Here is a 23,359-nt window from a genome sequence, read left to right as displayed (position 1 = left end):
CTGTCAGGAAACTCAAGCCCTTCCCTACTCAGGGCCCAGGGCCAGGCAGGAGTAGCCAGATGACAGACAAAGCCCTGCCTGGTCCCCCATGACCTACCCAGTTAGAGGGGGGAACTGGTTTGAGGGGGAGGCTGGTCTGAGGGGTGAAGACTAGAGGAATGGAAACTGGTCAGTGGGGAGGCCGGCAGGGGGAGGGGGCCTATGAGTCCAGTGCCATTGCCTGCTCTGCCCTCCCAAGAGTCCCAGGCAGCAGGGAGCTGACTCTGCAGGCTTCAGTCCCCCCCCACCCCCCCAGTGCCCTTCTCCTTTGAAGCTGGGGGTAAGGGCGGGTAGCGCCAGGAGGGGGGAGTGTAGGCTTTTCTGCCGACCTCGGAATGTCCTTTCCTCCCGGGTTGGCTGCCAACTCTGGCCTGGCCCACAGGCCCCCACAAGGCACTTCCTGTGTCCTTGGCCGCCCCCCCCCCCCAGGCCTCTGAGCCCCTGGGCAGATAGGGAAGGGATACAAGAGGCACACAATATGAACGTGGAACAGACACAAGATGGACATGGGATCAGAAAGCCTTCCCAGGGGTGGTAGACAGCAGTGGGCAGAATGTAGGTTGCCCCTTGTGTGGGCTCAGCTGGGCTCTGGCTCTCCCTTGCAGGCCTGGGGCATGGAGCCATCTCTGCCCACAGCATTGCCCACTCTATCTGCTACACCTGATGCCTCTCTGACCCTCTCATCTCTCCTGCTGCAAAGCCAGATGGGGCCCTGGGGATCTGGCCCCAATATGTATGTAGATACATAAATACATATATACATACATACTTCATACATACTGGACATGTACACACAATCACACAGAGTCACAGTCATGCGCACACTGTGGATAGAAGCCCACAGTTCCCCATGTGTCACCATGGCCACTCAGCAAGCATAGACATGCACTCCCCTTCACTGTCCCTGGCTTATTGAGCTGCCCCCTCCCATTTCCTGTCCACCTGTCAGGCAGGGGGTGGGGGAGGAGAGGGAGGCACAGGCAGGAGGTGTCAGTGTCCCTGGAGCCACCACGGACATTCCTTGCCTGGGTCAGATCACAGAAGCTGCCTCCTTCCAGGAACCTGAGCCGGCTGTCCTCACGCCTTACCCAATGCCTGAGGGTGGGACAGCTGGACAGCTCATGGCAGCAAACAGTGTGGTTAGACAGCAGAAAAGACTTCCCAAGTGTGTGTGTGGTTATGTAGGTGGGTATCCCCATCCTTGGGTTTACTCCCAGCTCTGGCTTCCTGTGTGACCCCAGGCGGGTCCCTCTCCTTCTCTGGGCTGCCTCATTTCAGAGTGAAGACAGCTGACCATGTAAAGGGCTTCTTAAAGGGGCTGGGGCTGGGGTGAGGTACACACCAAGGGAATGGCAGCTTCCTCTCAACAGGCACGTGCACACACCCACGCATGGGTGTCATACATGGACACACACTCTGAGAGCCCTGCACATACACACTCCTACACATGTACCCACATTCCATCACAGGTCACTCGTTCATGTCACACGCAGACACATATAAGATGTATACCCATGCATACAGACACGTATACACACAGATACACATGTGGACAGCCACCCAGTGCTTTGCTGTGGAACCACCAGGCCTGTCCTGATGTTTCTCAGTCTCTACTGAGGGGAAGCCTGGGGTGTCTCTTCTCCAGGGCGTGTACCCTGATCATCCCAGCCACTGGAGGACTCAGTCGAGACCTCCCTCAGCCTCTGTTGCACAATCTTCCTCTGGGAATGGCCATGATGTGGCAGGAGATTGGAGCTGGGGCTGATTCCCCCAGACGTCACCTCCATCCTGTGATTGATGAGCTGAGGCCCGCAGCCCCCTGCTCCCCGCAGTTCCTGCCTCCATTGAGCAGGTGGCGGGGGGCTCCCTCTTCTTACAGCCCTTGTTTTTCTTTAATTAAACATCTGGCTCTCTGTGGCCTGGGAAGCCTCAGACCCTCGTTGACAGTCCCCCCCCAACCAACCTCTGGCATTGCTGATGGGTTGGAAGGGGGAGAGCTGGGGTTCTGGGGCCCACCTGTCCCCACACTAGTGCAGGAGAATTGGGGCTCCAAGAATGCCCTGACCTTGCTGTCCTCACCCCCAGTGCCGCCACGGGAGCCCGTGCTCAGCTGCCGCTCCAACACTTACCCCAAGGGCTTCTACTGCAGCTGGCATCTGCCTGCCCCCACCTACATCCCCAACACCTTCAATGTGACTGTGCTGTGAGTAGATGCGCCTGTGACCCGGTTCTAACCCTGACCTCTCCCCTACCCTCACCCGCCTGCCCTCAGTCCAGATCCTAGCTCAGCCCAGCTTTGGGCTTGACCTTTCCCCAACCTCTGCCCCACCTGCCCCTTGATGTTGGTAACAGTGCCTGGGCCTCACCCCTCCCCAGGCACGGCTCCAAAATTATGGTCTGTGAGAAGGACCCAGCCCTCAAGAACCGCTGCCACATCCGCTACATACACCTGTTCTCCACCATCAAATACAAGGTCTCGATAAGTGTCAGCAATGCCCTGGGCCACAACGCCACAGCTATCACCTTCGACGAGTTCACCATTGGTGCGTGGGAACGGGGGGAGGGTCCCTGCTGCTTACTCCAGAGGGAATGTGTAAGCGGGTGTGTGCCAGAGGTGTATATGTGCATTGGTGGGATGTTCACATGTGTGCACAAGTACATGTGGCATGTATACACATGTGCGTGGCACGTATATACCTGTGAACATTTGAGTGAATGTCCTTTACCTGCAGGGGCCGAGAGACCTCTCCAGCAGCTCTTCCCATCATCTCTCTGGCTCAAAGAGCATATGAGAGGGGGAGGGGGGCAGGCTGGGCCAGACCCTTGTGCAGCTGCAGCCTCCCCCCCCAACACGCTAATGGCTTCCTTACGGCCTGTGATGAATGAGGTGTCAGAATAGGAGACAGGACTGGGACAGATACCGCCCTCCACACCACCCCCATCCCCGCCAGACCCTCTGCCTGCCCTGCCCCATCCCGTCCAGACCCTCTGCCTGCCCTGCCCCATCCCAGCCAGACCCTCTGCCTGCCCTGCCCCATCCCAACCAGACCTCATGGCTTCTTTTACCTCTAGCCAGACCCTCTGCTTGCCCCAATACCCCCACCTCATGGCTAGGTCCCCAGCCAGATTGTTTCTATATGAGCTGGCCCTTTAGATGCTCCCATCAGATCCTCAACCTACCTCCAGATCTGCAACACCTGTGGATTGTCTTTTAACCTTGACCCACAGAGCAGCTCTAAACCCAGACTCTTCCAAGGGAAGCCACTTCTCACTTTGGAACTGAAAAGCCAGACTTGGGGGAGTGTATGATGCTGGTGCAGGATGGGGTGATCCAGGTGACAATGGGAGTGATGGTGGTAATGGTGGAGCCATCATATAGGCTTAGTAATTGGGTGGGATTGGGCTGGTAGAATGACATTTGGGATGTTGATATCCTGAGCTAGTGACAGTGACTGTAGTGACAGTCATTGGTGATGAAAGGGACATGAGAGGTAGAAGTAATGAGATGGTGGTTAATGGTAGTTGCCAGACTTGACAACAGAGAAGATGGGTGGCAACCATGATGATGGTGACAATGGTTGGTGATGTGAGATGGTGGACATGGTGGCTGGGTTGACGAAGTAGGGTTGTTCCCCAGAGGCTAGTGTGGTAATGAAGCTATGTCTCCTGAACAGTGAAGCCTGACCCTCCAGAAAATGTGGTAGCCCGGCCAGTGCCCAGCAACCCTCGCCGGCTAGAGGTGACGTGGCAGACCCCCTCGACCTGGCCCGACCCTGAGTCCTTTCCTCTCAAGTTCTTTCTGCGCTACCGACCCCTCATCCTGGACCAGTGGCAGCATGTGAGTGCTCTGCCTTGCCCAGATCCCGAGGGCCTAAAGCAGAGCCACCTGGCATGGGAGGCACCCGTATCCCTGCTGGGAGCTGTTCCAGTGTGAAGCCTGAGGGCAGTCAGAGAGGCTTCCCCAGGGTAGGAGGTGCCAGGTAGGCCTCGGAGGAGGGATGGAGCTGAGGGAGGGGTCCTGATCTAAGCCCCTTAGGGGTTCCCAATGACCCCCCATTAGTGCAATGGAAACATGTCTATCTTTGTAGCTCCCCAGGGTTGTGGAGAGAAATTCTGAAAGGGAAATGGCAGGCAGTTTCCTTACCTGTGGCTCTCAGCCCTGATCAGGCATCTCCCTCGTACACTCTGGCCGAGGCTCTGGGCCTGTGCTGGACCCAAGGGCCAGGACAGTTCCTGTCCTCAAGGACTCACAAATGGGCTCAAGGGGTCATAATCAGGCAATGGAGTCAAGTTTGGTTCAGGGTGTGAATTCAGGCCATGACTAATGTCAGGGCTCCAAAGTCAGATCTAGCTTAGGGGTCAGCTTAAGGTGATGGGTCAGAAGGTGGCATGGACTAGGAACTCAGCAGTGGACAAGGGGCAGTGTGGAGTCAGACTGTGGTCTGGGATGTTGGTCAAGCGATGATAGAGAGCCTGGGGAGCAGCCAGGGATTTGGGGCAGACTTGAGATTCTCTCTCCTTGAGAACCCTGGGCCCGTGGGGTTGTGGGAGCTCTATGTGTCCCATGAGGCCTGTGGGCTAGGACTGGAGCTGGGTGGGTGCTCCATGGGGCAACCCAGGCTGGCACCTGGGGGTGAACCTGTATCCCCACTGCATCTACCAGGCTCCAGCCCAATCTCCTCATGCCTCCCTCCTGGCTAGCCTTTAAAGTGCGTAATTCGATTCCAGGGCGCCTGTTGGGGTTGCAGGCCTGGCCCCCACAAAGGCTGCTCACACGCTCACATGTTCCCTGACAGAGTCCGGAGTCCCTCCCGCCTGGCCAGCTGCCCGCGCCTAATGCATTGCTAATAACCAGGGTCTAGTTTCACAAGCCCCCCTCCCCCGCTAACGAGCTACAGGCAGCAGCCCTGCGCGTCGCAGCGCACACGCCTTGCAGTGGACCTGGCATACCGCCCACCACACACACGGGAACATGCACGCACACACGTGGTCCCCAGCAGGACCCATGCTCCATACGTGCCTGTGACTAACATGCCAAGACCATGCACTGGCCTGCACCATGGGCAGAGCTGACCCCCACACTGATGTGGGCGGAGCAGAATATGCGTGGCCTATGGCACGTGCTAGCCTTGTCCCATGTCTCACTGGCATTGCGGCTGGCTAGATTTATGGCTCTTTTGAACTTGAGTTTTGCTCTGAACAGAATCTGCTCTCCCTGATCCTTGATCTTGGAGAGAGGCAGGTGTACGATTGGGAGGGGGTGCAGTGGGGAGAGCAGAGGAAAATGCCACTTGGATTTTCAGGAAGAATGAGAGATACAGGCCAGGAATTGCACCATGAGGTCTGGCAGTGGCTGTCTAAGCATGGACAAGGGGGAGGCAAGTGCTGGGACCTAGCTTGGGTTCCCCATTTCTTCTGCTCGGATCCTAACTCAGCAGGGAGACCAGGAGACCCAGGTGGGGTAGATGTTAGTGACTAGGGAATGCCTGCCAATTGAGGAGCCGTTCCTTAAGGGGATGGATTAAGGGATCAGTGACAACCTAACAAGAAGTGCCCAGGCCTAGAAGATATGGCTGCCAGGAGGACCTTGGGCTTCTGGAACATATTCCTAGAGGTATGGTGCCCACCATGAGCCCACCAAGGAGGTGATAATTTGATCTGTTCCCCATGGCTCTCTCCCTTTGGGGAAAAACAGATGTGGAAGTCTAAGGGACAGAATCAGAGGAGGAGCCTGGCAAGACGGAGAAGGAGCTGAAGGGTGTGGGGCTACTCAGTCAGAGGAGGTCTTTGCAGAGCAAAAGGAAACTGAGGGACCAGAGGTGGCACTGGAGCCCAACTCCAGGAGAGGAGGGTCTGTGGGGCCCCCCGATCTTCCAGGGCTGGGAGTAGGACTTACTACGCTCAGCTCTGGGCCCCAAAACTGCGCTCACTCTGACCCTGACCTTTACCAGTGCCTCCTGCATCAGGGCCACAGACTTGGGGAATTGGAGGGGCTTCCTACTCCACTTGGACCCAGCTGCACACACACAAATACACATACACGCGCATGCATGTACTCACAGCCTGTCAGGTCAGGTAGCCCAGGCCCCAGTTTTCTGGAGGGGTTAGGTTGGAACAGGGACCAAAAAAGCCCTGAGGCCAGACGTGGCCCAGAGCAGCCCCCTCCTCCGCCCCCACCGGCTGCCCCTGTTTACGAGGCGGCTTAATGAGGCAGCGGGTGCTGCTGAGATGAACCAGAGCCCAGCCTGGGCCTGGGAGGGGCGCCGGACAGGCAGGCCAGCCCAGAGTGGGGGGGAGACCAGCAGGATAAGGCCGGCTGGGCGGGGGTGGGGTGGTGATGCCTCCAGGAGGAAAAGGAGCAGCTGCTCTGCTGTCCTGCCACCCCGGGAGCTGCCCCCAACCCTTTTCCACCTCAGGCAGGGAGATTAACCACACTGTGGACTTCCGAGGGGGAGGCCCAGCTGGACCAGGCTGGTGGGTGCACTGGGAATCTGGGAACCCAGGCTCTGAGCTGGAACCCATGGCGGTGACAGATGGTTGAAGTCTGTTTGGTGCTTACCATGTACCTGAGTCCTCATTATAACCCTGTGAGATAGATTGTTAACACCAATTTACAGATGAAGACCCCAAGGCTTGTGGAAGTTAAGTAATTTGGTAACCTAGCTAAGTATGAGATGCAGCTAAAATTTGGACTCAGGCAGCCTGGCTCCATGTCTTTGTAACTTGCCCTCTAAACTGCTTCTTGATGGGAGAAGGGTGCATAATGCCATTCTTGTCACCTCCAGGCTGGGACTGAGGTCAGGTCTCAGGCTGGGGGTGGTGAGAAAGCTGGGATGACAGCAGAGTCCAGACATTGAGCAAAGTCCTCCTTATTCTTCCCTGGGGGTGCCTCCAGTCTCCCTGAAGTTTTTCTTACTCTCCCTCAGGAACAGCCTCCCTCCCTCTGGGGTCTCCTCCTTGAGATGTCTTTACTTTCCCACAGGAATACTCTCAATATTCCCTATCTCCCCCAGGGAAGTCCTCATTCCCTCCAGGGGACAGTGTCTTCACTTTTCTCTCCCCAGAAGTGTTCTCACTTCCTCTGGGGGTGCCTCACTCTTCTGACCCCCAGGGGTCCCCTCCACCCCCATGGTCTGGCTGCAGGTGGAGCTGTCAGATGGCACAGCACACACCATCACAGATGCCTACGCTGGAAAGGAGTACATCATCCAGGTGGCGGCGAAGGACAATGAGATCGGGACATGGAGTGATTGGAGCGTGGCCGCCCATGCCACGCCCTGGACTGAGGAACCCCGACACCTCACCACCGAGGCCCAGGCCCCGGGTGAGCCCGCCCCTGCCCCCTGTGCTCTCGGTCGGCCTGCACTGTTACCTGGCTTTATCCTGCTCCCTCTGACTCCTTGCAGGACTTGGGAGCCTCTGTCCAGGGGTCTCCAACCTCTGTGGCTGTCAACTCCCTTGTGTCTATCCAGGCCTTGCTGTCCCCGGTCCTTGCTATCTGGACATTCTTGGTAGAGGCCACTGGGTGGATAGGGTCGTCTAGGAGCCTTGGGGAAGCAGGATCTGCCTGATGGGGGAGGCAGGGACTGTCTAATGAGGGAGGGATCACTAGTTTGATACAGGAAGCAGGAATAGTGCTTCTCATGAACCCCCAGATCTGGGTGGGACTCCCGCCCCGGTCCTGCCCTGAGTTTCCCCCATGTTCCCCAGAGACCACGACCAGCACCACCAGCTCACTGGCACCCCCACCCACCACGAAGAGTTGTGACCCTGGGGAGCTGGGCAGCGGCGGAGGACCCTTAGTACCCTTCTTGATCAGTGTCCCTGTCATTCTGGCCCTGGCTGCCGCTGCCGCCACTGCCAGCAGTCTTCTGATCTGGTAAGTCAAGTGAGGTTGGGCGGCAGAGGGGCACCTGAGGGGACCTCCATCCCGCCCTCATCCCTCACACCCCCTTCCCTGTCTCTCTAGAGCCCGGCATCCTATGAGGACATGCCAGCGTACCTGCAGAGGAGCAGGAGGCCGGAGCTGAGCCCGCAGACCCCGGTTTCTATTTTGCACATGGGCAGGAGGACCTTCTGCATTCTCTTCAGACACAATTTGTAGAGACCCCTGCTGGCCCGGGCCTGCCGCCCCCCAGCCCCACCATACCACGCCGGCCCTCCTCCCTCCCTCAGGGGAGGAGGACCATGCAGCTAACCCACCCACCAAAGACCCCCCCCACCTTGCCCCCTTGGGCTGGACCCTCCAATGCCAGCGACTCCCAGGAGCCCTTGGGGGGCCTGAGGGGAGCCCCTCATATCCACAATTTCTCCTCCTGCCCTAGCCTCCTGTCTGCCCCAGGGTCTCTGTTGCCACCATCAGATTATAAGCTCCTGACACTGGTGGGGGGGGCCCAGCCATCCCCCTCCCCCCAGCACCCACACTTTTCAGTCCCCCACCTCTGCTCCTGTTTTGTACGACTCTCCCCTTTCCCTGCTCCTATCCCACAGTATTTAATGCCGTCAGTCCCTTCTAGTCTGACTCAGTGGTAACTTGCTGTATTTGAATTTTTTATAGATGTATATACAGGGGTGGGGGTAAGGGGGTTCTCATTAAACGTCACCATTTCATGAGTCCTTGGAACAGACCCACTTTGGGAGGGTATACCTCTTCCAAGGATCCCTCCCCTTCAAGCCTGGAGGAGGAAGAAATTATAGTTGGAGAGAGACAGCTCTCCATACAGATAGAGAGACGCAATTCAATTCTCAGTAAGATATGTCTGGGGATGACGCTTTCTCCTTCTTTGGGGGGTAGGGCTCCCCGGAGGTTGGGGGCAGAGTTGTAGGGAATGAGGGGTCCCAGTGAGGCAGGTCCCACATGGGGGTGTCCAGTCAGTCTTAGAGGCTGCTGGATCCTGGCATGGCAGAAGCTGGTCAGGGGTCGTCTCCGGAGCTGCCCTCCATGAGTGCCCAGGCCTTGGCTTTACCCCCAAGGGCAGAGATGCAAGAAGGGGAGGAGGCCAGGCTTCACCCTTGGTGTGGTTGCCATTCCTGCCATCTAGGTAACACTGCAGAGATTCTAGCACATCAGGCCTGGAGCTCAGCCAGACCTTAGGGCTCAGAGCACAGAGTGGCCTGGGCTTGGGCAGGCAGGAGGCTGCCTGAAGGAGGCCACTTAGAATGTGACTAGGGATCAGGGCTTCAGGACTGGAAATGTGGAGTACAAGTTTCACCCCAGGCTGAGATTACAGTTAGGCCTCAGTATGCGCAGGGGAGAGCGGGCTTTGGTTTTACAGAGTGCCCAGTCTTTGGTCCAGCTCTATACCTGCCCATATCCTTCTAGTTCCCAAACTGGGACTCCAGGATCCCTTTGATTTCTCCTCAGAGGATGGGCCCCTGGCTGCCCTAGGCCTCCTCGGGCCCAGCCCCCACATGTGGAAGCCACCTCATTGTGGCTTCTTAGCAGAAAATGTGTGGAGCTGAGCTGAGTTTGCAGGCACCTGTGGCTGAGGGGTGGGGACAAAGGGTTAGACTAGAGCTCCACCTTGGGAAGTCAGGGGTGGCCTTGCTCTGGGTGGCTGGAACAAGAAGAGAGAAGTGGAGTCAAAGCCATGAACACACTGACCTCGGCACATTCCCCACAGCGGGTACTGAGCGCCACATTCCCACTAAGCCACGAATCCCCCCACGTCATACACCCAATTCAAACCCTTTTCCTCAGATCAGGGTCTGAAAATGGACATTCCTTGCTGGTCTCACCGGGCCTACCTGGGATCATGCCCTGAAAGGAGTATTCACAGTCCTCAAGCACTGATGAGTCAGGCCTGGACAGGCTGTGGGGCTGGGTGAGGGGCTCAGAGTGACGGTGGCTGGCTGTCCTCCAGGCCGGGCACTAGAGGAGAAGGGTGTTTCAGGCAGGGGACCCCAGGGAAAGCAAAGGTCTGGTGTCAGGGTAGAAAGGCCTGTGGCTTTTAAAGCTGAATAGTGCCAGCTATGGCTCCTTGTTCACAGGCAGAGGCTCCCAGGATAGATGTCTGTTAAGTGGCTGTGGACCTGCCTCTGTAATCTGGACCCCCAGTTCTGCCTTTCTGTGTTGTCCCTGCGAGGTGTGGCTTGGGCATGAACCTGCACGCAGGTCCAGCAGTGATCAAGGGAAAGGGGTCACCAATTCTTGCCACGGACATTGTATTCCTTGGCTGTTTGAGCCTCCCCCTTTCCTGTGCTGTCTTTCTGCCTTGAGAGCTTTGGTCAGCCCTGACCCACCCGCCGCCCACCCAGGGCTTGGGCATCAGCAATCTGGCCTCCATTAGCAACATGGGAAAGCAATTATGTGGGGCCTGGGGAGGGGGAGGAGGGGCAGGGGCCTGCTGGGGCCTGGGAGGCTGATGGAGAGGCAGCCTGGGGTACCTCCCTGCCTTAACCCTGAGAGAGACCCAGCTCCTTCTCGAGCCCCAAGGTGGTGAGAGGAGCAGTGTCATTGCCTCTTACCAGGACTGGGCCTGGGCCTTGGGGTGGTCATCCTGTCTTGGGGGTCCTGGCCCTTGACCTCACAGAGCCTGATCGCCTTGGTGGGGCTTGACTATCTGCTGCTGCCTCTGAATGTTGTCCCTCCACATCTGTTATTTCCCATGGTAGTTCTGGGGAGCTGGGGATAAGTATAGACATCGGTTCTTGGAGCTAAGTCAGAACCTGTAGAATTAAAACACTGCTGATGGGGGCCACCCGGGAGGGTTGGATCCCAGGCCCAGTGTGCAGAGCAGCCTGGCCTCAGCTCACTAGTTCTCTTTGCTCCCCCAAAGGTGCTCTGGGGATAGAGACCCTCCTTGACACCCTTTCCTATAATGCTAATTTGCTTATGTCCCCACCCTCTTCTCACTGACTCCATTCCTATTTTTTCTGTCTCTGTCCTTTTCTGATCTCTGAATATGCCTTTGTCCTGGCCCTATCCTTGTGTTTCTCTGTGTCTCTGTCCCATTTCTGTCTACATTTCCATCTCATATTTTTGTTGCCCTCTGTCTCTCTGGCCATCTCTTTCCCTGTCTCCATCCCTGTCTTTGCCTCTCTGGCCCTCCTCCCTCTTAATCATCCCTTTTTCTGCCTTTCTGTCTCTGTCTCTGTGTGTCTATCACCATCTCAGAGTCTCTGTCTCTCCGCATGTATCTCCATCCCCATCTCTGTGTCTCTGCCTTTTCCCCAACTTTGTGAGTCCTTCCCTCTCTTTGCCTCCCTCTGTGTATACCTGCCATGGTCCACACCCCAGCCTGTGACCGCTGTCTCTCTCTGGCATGAGCCAGGGGCTGTCCTGGCTTCTGCTGCCCCCTCTTGGCCACCTGCTTGCCCTTTATTCCTGCTCCGGGGCAGGCGGCTATCGGCACATACACACCCCCATCTGCCTCCCAGCCATTAGCCAGGAGAGAGGGCGAGTGGTCGGGAGACACTAGACAGGAATCCCTCCTGGGCAGCGCCTGGCCCTGAGAATGTCCCAGAGCTGGTGAGCTCACTCCCTAGGCTGGAGCTCCAAGGAAGCTCATTCTCACATGGAGCGCGCAGGATGTTTGGCTCCAATCCCAAGCTCTGCACCCTGTATCTGTGTGCATTTATGTCTTGAGGCCCACATGTTCACTATGCCCACAGCCCTGAGCTACTGAACCTGGCCAGGTAGAGATAAGACCCCCCCAGGGTAGCACCTGTCTGGGGGTGCAGGGCTAAAGCCCTGGAGGAAGGAGGGCTGGAGTGTAATCTTCACACCCTTCCCTCTCCTTAGAGGAGGGCAGAGGGGAAGGAGAGAAGTCTGATAAAGCCAGTCTGAGAAGAGAGGCTGGAGGGGACTTATCTGATGGCCACCCTGATGGGGAAGGCTAATCTGAAGGGGAGTGGGCCCGACAGGCCCTAATCAGACACGATTAGTCTGAAGGGAGGCGGGTCCGGGACATGGTACTGAAGAGCTCTGGTTTGGAAGGGCCAGTCTGAGGCCAATCTAGAGCGTGTCTGAAGGGTCCAGTCTGAGGAGAGACTGCTCTGAAGGCACACAGGACTGAGAATAGGATCACCCATTAGTCCTAGTTTGCCTGGGACTTTCCCAGTTTTAGAACTGAGTATCTCAAATCCAGGGAAACCCCTCAGTCCCAAGCAAACTGGGACAATTGGTCACCATATTTGCGAGGGCCTTGCCTAACAGCACCCATCTGATGGGAGAGGCCGATATGTGTGCGAGTGTATTTGAGGGGGTCTGGTCTGACAATGCCAGTGTGAGGGAAGAGGGTCTTCAAGGCTAGAAGCTTCTTTGGGTAGGATAGTTAGGTCATTTCAGAAGGGCAGTGGCTTGGGGAGTGGCCACCAGGGGGCAGGGCAAGCTCTCAGGAGAATCAGAGGCAAAGGCCCCGGAGAAGGTGCCAAACTGTGCAAAGTGTGCCTGCAATAGCGTGTGTCACTGTGCTGTCACGTGCAAGTTTGTGGTGATGGTATACAACCATGCAATTATGTTTTTGAGTGACTAAATGACATCTGCGGTGTGTGAGTGTTTAGCTTGTGATGGAGGGTGTGCCAAGTGTGGCTATGGCCGAGACCTTACCTGTGGCGATAGGGAAGAGAGCAGGAGCATCTTGGGGCACCAGGACAGGGAGATAGAGGGAGTGAAGCAGCCAGTGAAGGTTTCCTGGGAGGGGCTGAGATGGGGAGAAGAGACAGGAATCCAGCTTCCCTAGCTGCCCCTGCCCCTGCCCACCGTAGTATTCCCTGAGAGTCCAAATACAAGAGCTAAGTGTTTTGATCACACCCAGGGGCATCCCCCAGGCCAGTCTGCATGCTTAGGCCCTGCCTACCCTCCTCTCCAGCTCTCTCCTCCTGCTCCCTTCCCCTGGCACTCCTCCAGCTGGACACCACCGTCTCCGCCCTGCCCTGTTTCGCTCTCAGTGTTCCTATGACTCCTACTCCCGTGCCTTGGTTCATGCTGTGCCCTGCCTGGATGCTCTCCTGTGAAGCATTTGAGGTTCCTCTGCTACTGCCTCCATGAAACACTTCCTTTGTTCGTTCCCTCTTTTCCACGGACTAAACACCCACTATGTGCTAAGACCTAGTCCTGTGGGCTCCTGTCTTACCTCAGGGACTTGAAAGGGCTGGGGGCTGCTAAGATTTTGCCAGATGATGGGGTCTGAAGGGAGAGGTATGGACAAGGCAAGGCTGAGCATCTCTGGGTGAGGGTGGCAAAGTGAAGCCCGCACAGACTCACTCTTTCCCACATCCTACCCCCAACTAACAAAATGAACAAAGGCCAAAACAAATACGCTGCTTCAAATTCAAGTCCAACCAAACAAGGAAATTCTTTTCCTAAACGTTAAAATGTGATAGCCAAGGAAAGTAACAGAAGATTCTGGTGCAATGAGTGAGTGGTATGTCTCCTCATCCTGTGCCCAAAAGTAGCACTAAGAAAAGGTGAGTCAACAAAACACCAAGAGTTCTCACTAATATCTTATAATCTGAGGGAAGTGGACTGTTGAATAAGTAGCCTTAGGAAAAGTCTGTAAAAAACCCTTTCTAAGTAGAAGCCCCTACGGTCTGCCATGAGACCCCAGGAGAGGCAAGAAGAGCTGCCATGGCTTGGCATCTTCCAAGGCATGGGGCTGAGGTTGGGGGGACAAGCCATAGCTCACAGGATGGGATGTGCCCCACCACACAGCTGGAACAAGATAGCTAACAAGGCTTCAGAGGAGAGAGAGCACTCAGGCCCATCAGTGTCAGGAGGCAGCCCCAGCCAAACCACCCTCAGGCCATAGAAATGGGGTGGGTATGTTTGAAAGCAATAACCAGCTTTCAAACCATAGCTCCCAACGACCGATGAAACTGGTTCAGACAATATGAGAAGGGGCTCAAGGACCTACACTCTACAACAGGGAGAGGTCTGCTAAAGTGACCCATGGTAGATAGTTGTAAGTGGAAAGTAAATGGCATGGCCTTTAGGCATACAGACCACAGACACAGGAAAGAGGGAAAGTGGGAAGAAAGGACAGAAGGGAAGAAGGGAGGAAAAGGAAAGGAACAAGGAAGAGAATACAAAACATAGATGAGGAACCCAATCTAGAAGAAAACACGTTCCAGATTCCTGGAAAGTTCTTCCTGTTATAGAAGTCCTTAATAATTGTATGAAATCACTAGAACAAGAACTCAAAGACAAGATGATAAAACAACAGGATGAGATAAAAAGGGAGATGATAGAACTAAGGAAAAATAATAAAGGACCAAAACAATACCATTACAGATGTAATAAGTAAACTAGAAATAGCAAAACACAGGACAGGTATGGCTGAAAATCAAGGTAATGTTGTATAGGAAAGGTTTGAGATATTAAGAATACATGTGATAGGCAAAGATAAAGATATTAAAGCAGTTAGAGTGAAGTTAATAGACAGGACAAAGACAAGCTACCATCAGCGTAACTGCTGGCAGCCCTAAAGTAGAGGTTCCAAAAATGGAACAGAAAAAGATACTAAGGTATGAAATACAGAAAAGCTTTCCCTGAAATGCAGGAAGAACTGAATAATCAGATTGAAAGTGCACACTGTATACCAGAAAAATTGATACAGAACAACTGACATTAAGACACACTGATTTAGTTACCAAACTTTGAGGATAAAATAATATTTTAAGAACCTAGGTATAAAAAGCAAGTCACATACAGGGGGGAAATTCAGTTTGATCTCAGATTTCTCAAAGGTAACATTCGACAAAGATAATGAAGACTGTTTATCTATATCTATCTATCTATCTATCTATCTATCTATCTATCTATCTATCTATCTGTCTGTCTATCATCTATCTCCTATCCATCCATCCATTTCTTTTGGCTTAAGGCAAATCATTTAACCTCCAGGAGTCTCAGATTCCTCATCTTCAATCTGAGGATAATGAGATACATTAGATGACATTTTGAAAATTGTGAGATAATATGCCATCCCCCTGTGGTAGGCTTAATAATGGCCCAAACATATCAGCATCCTAATTCCCAGAATCTGTGAAAGTTAATTTACATGGCAAAGGAATTTTGCATCTATGATTAAATTAAGGCTCTTGATATGGGAAGATTATCCTGGATTATCAGGTGGTCCTGATACAATCACAACCATCCTAATAGAAAAGACGTAGGAGGAGGTGATAGGATGATGGAAGCAGAGATTAGAAGATGGAGGAAGGGTCCACAAGCCAAGCAATACAGGCAGCCACTAGAGGCTGAAAAGACAAGGAAACTGACTCCTCTCAGAGCCTCCAGAAAGAACCAGCCATGCCTACACCTTGACTTCAGCCCAGTGAAACTGATTTCAGACCTTCAGACTGTAAGAGAATAAATTTGTGCCGTTTGAAGCCACTAACTGTATGGTAATTTGTTAAAACAGTATTTACACCTTCCTACAAGCTATTCCTTTGGCCTAAGTTGACTTCCCCATTCATCTTTTTCATCCCAACTCCTGCTTGTTCAATATTAATTCAGGTTTCCCTGACATGGCCTACATTCCACTACTGCCCACAGGTGGGCTGCGCATCTGCCATCACAGCACTCACCACTCTTGTTACAGGTGCTCATGGACAGGTCTCTCTTCCTCACTGGCTGTGCATATGTGAGGACGGGGTGGGGCCCAGCCCTCTCTGCCTACCTAGCCCAGCAGAGGACCTAGCTTGGTGACTATTTAATGAACAGATGAATAAATGAGGGCTAGGTGAGTAGTTGGCCTCTATAAATAACCATTACTCTCTTTCCTTGGTGCCAGGATCTCTCCCTTCCCTATGTCGGCCTAGCTCTCTCTCCCACCAGTGTCCACGTACACACACACTCTCAATCTCTAGAAAACTGATCTGTGTCTTTATTTCTGACTTCTTTTTTCAGTCATTGGTTCAAAACACATTTGCTGACAGCTGTTGTGTGAATCTGTCGGTAGGTTTACCTTTGCATGTGTGTGTGTATTATGGAGACCTGTGGAGCCCGCTATTTGTATTTTCCTGGATATGTGATATGTGTATATTGAGTGTCAGACACGTGTTTCTCTGTATGGATGTGTTTTCATGCACATGCTGTGTCTGTGGGTAGGCTTATTGTTTCTGTATACATGGGTCTTTGCTTGTATGTATGTGTGTCTCTGCTTTGTGGCTTATGTGTATGTGTGTGTCTCTATATGCAGGGAAGGATACATTTTGATTTCTGCCCCCAAGAGATTTGACTGCCTGAGGCAGGAGTTAGTGTGCCGGGATAACTTCCTGAGATGTCAACTGAGTTTTGTTCCAGCCACAATCTTCTGTTTCCTGTTTCAAGCAGAAGGCGGGGGCTTTCTTCTCGGGGTGAGGCTCTCAGGTCCAAGTCTGAGACAACTGAGTCAGCCACAGATATCTTACTGACTCTGGCCTTCTGAAAGCCTAAGCTTCTTGAAGGGATTATGCTACAGAGAGGAGAGAGGGGGCAAAGCAATTCAGAGAGTTCCCCCAAATGAACAAGAGGTATATGTTTGCATGGACAAGTGGGGCCCTCAGACACTCCCTAACGATGCCCTAGGCGTGGGACAGGATGGGCTGGAGAAGAGAGGATCCTGGCCATTGCGCTCCCAATCTGGGCATCTCAGCAGACATCACGTGAATCACAGAATAAAACACACAGGACCTCTGCACGGGTAGGGAGGATGGGGTAAGAAGGGACCCCCAACATGACCTTCCTACTGGCTCCAGGAGCTGGGACCTGGAAGAGGAGTTACATTTAGTTTAATTTTGTTTTGTTTTACTATCTGAACCCTTCAGTTCTATGGTATTAAGTATATTCACACTGTTGTGCAACCATATATTTAGTTTTTATAAAATAGAGAAACATCAATTTTGCACACCTAAGCACACCCACCCCTGGGCTCAGTGTCACCAGAAAAACACACCAGTTGTGGGGGGCACTGTGGAGAGGCAGAAGATACCCCCTAACTGTGGGGGGAGGAGCAGAGGAAGGAGGGCAGGGAAGTGGTGGGCCTGTGGGAGCTGGGGCAGCAGAGGAGGTGGGACAGGCAGTCTGGGCTTTGAGAGCCAGGCTGAGGTTCAGGGGTTTCTGTTGAGAGTCAGGGGGCACTGGGAGCTGGGACACCCGGTCATACTTGTGTTTGGGAGACTGTTCTGGGGGCCCGTGCAGAGGAGGGTAAGGAGGGGAGAACGGGGAACACTTGGTGGCTGAAAGCATGAGCAGGCCTGAGTGAGGTGCTTTGAACAAACAATACAGGAGGTTTGAGAGCAAGTAGGAGAAGGTCTAGGGCCCGAGCAGTGAGAACGGTGCTTTTTAGAGCACATAGTCACCAAGTCTTGATAAACGTGGGGTGGGGAGGGGAGGGAGAAAGAAGACTCTTGTACAACCCCTGTTGAGATGGTAGGACTGTGTATTGAACTAGTTAGCACGGAGGAGAACAGGCTTTGCGGAAGCTGATAACAACCATGGCTCAGACCTTCAATCACTTGCTTATGGTCACATAGCAAATAAGGGGCAAACGATCTCAGAGGCAGACATGTCAAATGTAAGGCTGGGGGGGGGCCTCTTGGTAGAAGGCATATGGTTAGTAGTTAAAAGAATGGATTCTGAGGTCAGACCAACCTGGACTCCTGCTGACCTTGGACAAGTTGATTCATCTGAGGTTCAGCTTCCTTAAGTGGAAAATGGGAAGACAGTACCTACCTCACAGGGTCGCTGTAAGGATTTCATGAAATGGTATATATAACGAAATTAGCACCGTGCCTGCCACGTTGTAAATACTTCATAAATCTTAGCTAGTCTAATAACCATAGTAGCAACAGCAGCGGCAAATACCACTCTGGGACTTGGAAATGAGGTCTGGGTTGGTATTAAAGCATTGTCAGCACAAAAATGGGCACTGCAGCCACAATGCAGGGGAGAAGATCACTTAAGGAGAGGAGAGAAGAGGGTGAGTGCAGAGAGCACAGCCGCCACTGAAGCTAAGGAGGGACCAGAGAGGCAAGGCCAACAGACAGCTTGCTGGAGTTAAGGGCAATGCAGCAAATTTGGGTTTTAATCCAGACTCTATCATGGGGGCCTTAGAAAAATGCCTTGATTGCCTTCAGCCCGGATTCCTTTATGTGTTCCATGGACCTGTCTTGCATGTAAGTGAGAAATATCTATGATGACGTAAAGTTCTGACAGATTCTAGGCACTTAATAAACGATAGTTGTTGTTTTAGGAGAAATAAATGTTCCCAGAGAGAATGGCTTCATGGAAAACAAGGAAAGAAATAGGTTCAAAAAGGGATCAATAACCTCAATGCTGCCAAGAAGTCAACAAAGATAAGAAGTATCCGTTGGCTGTTGTGGGCAAGGAGGTGAAAGTGACCTGGGTGAGCCAGCTTCAGGGACGGGGAAAACAAGACAGCTCGGAGTGATGGGAGGTGAGGAAGTGGAGCTGAGAAAGGAGGGGCTCGCTTGGCAGGGATGAGTGAGTAGGTGGGTCTGGGGCAGTGATAGCCGTGGTTTTGAGATGGAAAAATCAGAGCACATGGCAAGTTTGCCTGTGCCTGAGTGTAGCTGCTTTGTGTCCACCCCGCCCCCACCTGCTGAGGACTGGCTCCAGCCTTGGGACACTTTGTTCTTCACACAAGTCCTTTCTGTATAGGTACAGACCACGGTACAATCCCAGGGCCCTGGGTCACCCAATGCAGAGGCCAGGCACCTCCTCTCTCTGCCCTATTTTGCAGTGTGGCCTGGGAAAAAGCTGAAAATGGTTGACACCTTCTGCCAGGCCCTTAGCTTCTGTCCCTTTTCCTGCCTGCCTGGATCTGCACAGCCCAGGGAGATGGACAGTAATAATAAAAAGAGCTATCAATTACAGTCTTTCTCCTGGTTTCTTCACACCAGTACTTAAGCATGATCACGTAAGACATTTTTAGAAATGAAAAAATCTTCTGATTCCACATCCTTCCATATCTATTCTCCTTCCTCCTAATTTTTATAGTCAATCCTCTTGAAAGAATCATCTATATTGCATCTACTTCTTACTCACTCTTGAAACCACTAAAATCGGGTGTCTACCACATACCCCATCCCCACTGTCCACTGGAACTACTTCTTGCCAAGATAATCAACAATCTCCTTGTTTTTAACTCCAATGGTCCCTTTTATATAAACGACTGCACCTCTCTTTGAAAACTGGATTTCTGACCCCTCCCTCCCTGAACCTCTGTCCTTTCTTGGCTTCCCTCCTGCTTTTCCTTCTACCCCTCTGAGCTCCTTCCTTATGTACCTTGCAGATTTATGTTTTCCCCTGCATCCATAAAGATTAGTATGGTGCACTCCTTTATGTTTTGTTTGGATGGCCTTTCCTTCTGGTGGGAACTACCTTTCACTCATATGGTTACTATGGGAGACACCATCTTATGACCGCCTCCCCTTCCCCCTCACCCCTCCAACCAAAACAGATCATTGGTGCAGGGAATAGCATCTGATCAAAGCCAGACTGATTAGAGTAAGTCCCTAGGAATTTTGGAACTGGGACTGAGAAGGATAAGCCGGAACTGGAACTTAAAGGGAATGAGCCAACATCTTGTTCGGTACCTGGATTTAAGCTGTAAAGTTAAGAACTGTCAGAAACTGGGTTTATTATTAGGTGGACTGGAAAAGCATAGGGAGCTTGTCTGGAGTGAAAAAAAGGAGAGAGTGGAGGCAGAGTGGGGACAACAAGCAGGGCGTCCCAATTCTTCTGACTTCCTGTGTATCTCCATCCTGATCGCCTTCCACTTCCTAATCAGGTCATCAACATTAGAGAACAGCCAACAACTCAGCTTCTGCACTTTGGCAAGGCTCATAATGATCTGGCTCCTAGCAGTCTGAGGTCAAGACTGAAACACATTTCCTTATCCAAGTTAAATACTTACTCTGTTATCCCTTAACTGCTTGCAGACCACCCATTTGGATGTCCCTAGGCTGCTAGACACATGTGATGGTGCCTCTCGTAGTAAAGTGAGTTGACTGGAATGTGGGTGAGGCAAGGGCATCATTCCAGGGCAGGTTGAAGAAAAGCTTCCAGCCCTGTCACCCCAGCCAATGATTTCCTATGAAGCCAGCAGTCATAGGCAGAGGGATTGAAAGAGTCTCCAGACATAGTGCTCAAAAACAGAAATCACTCCTTCCAGAGCTTGGGCAGGCCCTGTATCTTCTTAGCAAACCTGGAGATTCAGAGAGAGCATGGTTCTACAAAATTATAGTATTGATTATGGTACTAGAAATATGTTGTATTCAAGGTTGTCCTTCCCTTTTAAACAGTTTTCTATATGGGAAAATTCTCATTTTAAAATCCAGCCTCCTCAGTACAGAAGTCAGAATGAAAATTCCCAGCATCCCTTGCAGCTCATTTACAGGCATGCTCTTTCCCCCATGTAAGACTTAGATTTGGAAGTGAAGAATATGAGTGAGGTAAATATCACCAAAGTTCACCAATATTTCTGGTTCTCCTATCCTTCTGAGCACCAGAATTGCATTTCCCATGTCCCTTGATGTTAGGTGTGGCCATGAAATTACTGATCAATGCGATGTGAGCAGAAGCCAGTATATGTTTTTCCTCACTCTCTTCTGCCACAGCAAACTATGAAGGTGCATAGCAAGAAGATGGCATCATCATCAGATGGCGGAGTCTCTGACAGCCTAGATCGCTGAATGACCACAGTGAGCAAGACTCCCCTTTCTCTCTACACTCATGCTGGAACTATAACATGAACAAGAAATACATCTTTATTTTAAGCCAGTAAAATCTGGGGTTGTTTGCACCTGCTGTGTTACCTACTTAATCCTGACTGACATAGGAAGGACGTAGGGCTTCAATTGTTGGTAGTGCTACACGTGTCCAGCTCCTGGGAGTGGTATTGGTAACAGCAGTGGTTTCCTAGTGGTCACAATACTGAGTGCCTACCACAGAAATGCCATAGAGCTTGTAAAGTTGGCAGCCAAATTGAACTCTTGGTGCTTGTTATTTGGAATGGCAGTGGTGTGGTTCCCTCATCAGGTTGTGTGGTATGGTTTGGGTGTTGTTCCTAGAAACTTAGGCTCAAGTCCATTTCCCCAGCTCTCCTAACAATTCTGAGCTAAACAACATATTTTAACAAATCCCTTTTATGCTTCAATTATCCAGAGTGGATTCTATTATTTGTGAAAAGGAAGTCTGACTAATAAAATTACTACATTTAATAAATCTCATGTTCCATCAATTATAAAAGGCAAGTTATTTTATGAACTACTAAGAAAAATGAGGCTAAAAACTATTATATGCCATTAATTGAAAGACATGTTCTGATTTCAGAGTTGTTTAAACTAGGGGAAAAAAATGTGTTTTAAGATCAATGAAATATGTTATTAGCAAAAGGAATTCTCCCCCAGATGAAACTGATAGACAGCTCATTATGGTTTCAAAAGAACTGTATCATCTGGGAGGAGAAATAAAACCACATCCAATCCTCATAAATGCAGAGATCTGTGATTGCTCAATCCCTGTACAATCCCTAAGACACCACCAGGAAGTATAGTACTAATCAGTATAGTGCCCCACAAAGAAATCCTCTGAGAACACTGGATAAGGGATCTGTGCAAAACCTTGCGGCAGCCAGATTGACTGCCAAAGGAACTCACTAGCCAAAGAAGTATGCCAACAGACAGATGCCATGAGATCTACTGGTTCAATCATTTTCATCGTTATTCTGGCCAAAAACATATAGATGATGCTTGGAATTAATGACCATTGTACAGTACTTTCTTTTTACTCCATTTTATTCTCTATTTCTTCCATCTCTAAATATTAGGAGGTTTGGGGTACTTTTTGGGGGGAAGGGGAGTGACTTAAAGGTAGTTCAAAGGCAGTTTAAACAAAAGTAATGGAATTATTAGAAGCCACGTTCACAACTTATAGCAACCTGAGCAGAGCATAAAGGGACATTACCCAGAGAATCTATATTTGAAGAACAGTGGTCCTATGAGATGACCTCCAGAAGCAGTAGCTAGATGTGTCACTGAGCTGCCCTCCATTGGAGAGAAGGTGAACTTACTGGTATATATTTGTGGAATGGTTGGATTATGTAGGTGAGGGTATTTCTGGAATCATATATATAGGAAAACATATGTGTTGGGCAAAAAGGGTGGACTACAGTGAACACCTGTCATTCTGCTTTTTCAGGATCTCTCTTCTCCTGGAAACTCTCTCCCCCCTACCAATGTCCACGGGGGTCATTTGATCCTCATCCATCCCTTGGCCACAGCTGATTGGTCCCGAGTTAAACATCTAATTAAGCTGAGCCAATCAGATTACTTCCTGAGGAATTTGCAAACTGCAACCTGAAAAAGGAGCCAGTGCGTGGTTGGATACCTAGACAATAAGATTTAAACTTTGGGATTGTTTGAAGTCAAGTTTTTCACCATGCAGACCAGAAGAGCATTGGAAATCAGTGTGTGTGTGTGTGGGGGGGGGGGCTCGGGGGTAGGGATTACAAGGACTGGAGGTGGAGGCAAGGGAGGGAAATGGAGACAGGCAGAAAGTAATAGAGATGTCAAGTGGAGAGAAAACATAATGGCTTTTGAGTCTATTAGTTCCAGTTGATCCTGAGGAATCCGTTTTTAGGTTTAAGTATCTGATTATAAATGTATCTTTTTGCTTAAACCAGTTCTTACTCTTCCTGGGAGAGCTCATCCACTTTTGTGGTTTGACTACTACCCTTTGCTGTTAACTCACAAAATATTATCTTCAGCCTGGACCTCTCTCCTGAACCCCAGACCTGTTTATCCAACTGTCAATTGGATATCTTAACTTGGGTGTTCAACTGGTACCTCAAATTCAACATATCTAAAACTGAACTCATCTTCCGCCTTGTCCCAGGCCCTTGCTGAAGCTCACTCCTTCTCATGTGTTCCCTATCTCAGTAAATTGCATCCCAATATCCCTAGTCACTAACCTGGGAGTTATCCCAGATTTTCTTTTCCTCTTACCCCCATATCCTATAGGTCTAGGTCTCTAAGTCTTGCCAGTTGTAATATCCTCAATGCTCTGTCCTGTTCTCTCCTCTCTTACTCCTCTACACCATTTCAGAGGCTTGTCGTCACTCAGTGCCTTCGCTCTCAAATGCCTTCAATCCGTCCTTCCACCTAGCTGCCTAAATAATCCTTCTAATTTCTGGATATGAACACATTACTCCTCTGCTCAAAATTCTTCAGTGGCTCCCCACTGTTTTCAGGATAAAATTTGAATTCCTGCAGCTGGGTCACAAATTCATTCACATTATACTCAGATGTGCAATGATATAAGTCGTCTGTTTCCTAGAACTGATTTGATCTTGTTCACAATGCCCCCACC

At 51.4% G+C, this 23,359-nt stretch overlaps 1 protein-coding gene across 3 annotated transcripts in view; it reads left to right on the top strand.

The window, feature by feature from the left end:
- CNTFR (ciliary neurotrophic factor receptor) overlaps nt 1-8,652 on the top strand; it is a 37,582-nt gene extending 28,930 nt beyond the window's left edge. For all 3 annotated transcript variants that reach the window (XM_019734621.2, XM_019734614.2, XM_074330654.1), the window contains 6 exons: nt 2,125-2,242; nt 2,416-2,582; nt 3,714-3,877; nt 7,183-7,363; nt 7,750-7,918; nt 8,009-8,652. In XM_019734621.2, coding sequence (XP_019590180.1) covers nt 2,125-2,242; nt 2,416-2,582; nt 3,714-3,877; nt 7,183-7,363; nt 7,750-7,918; nt 8,009 — 800 coding nt within the window. In that variant the 3' untranslated portion in view covers nt 8,010-8,652. The remainder of the gene's footprint in view (nt 1-2,124; nt 2,243-2,415; nt 2,583-3,713; nt 3,878-7,182; nt 7,364-7,749; nt 7,919-8,008) is intronic.
- The last annotated feature ends 14,707 nt before the right edge of the window (nt 8,653-23,359 follow it).

Source organism: Rhinolophus sinicus, linkage group LG04 (genome assembly GCF_036562045.2).
Source record: "Rhinolophus sinicus isolate RSC01 linkage group LG04, ASM3656204v1, whole genome shotgun sequence".
Taxonomy (NCBI): Eukaryota; Metazoa; Chordata; class Mammalia; order Chiroptera; family Rhinolophidae; genus Rhinolophus; species Rhinolophus sinicus.
This window is presented reverse-complemented; position numbering and strand designations above follow the sequence as displayed.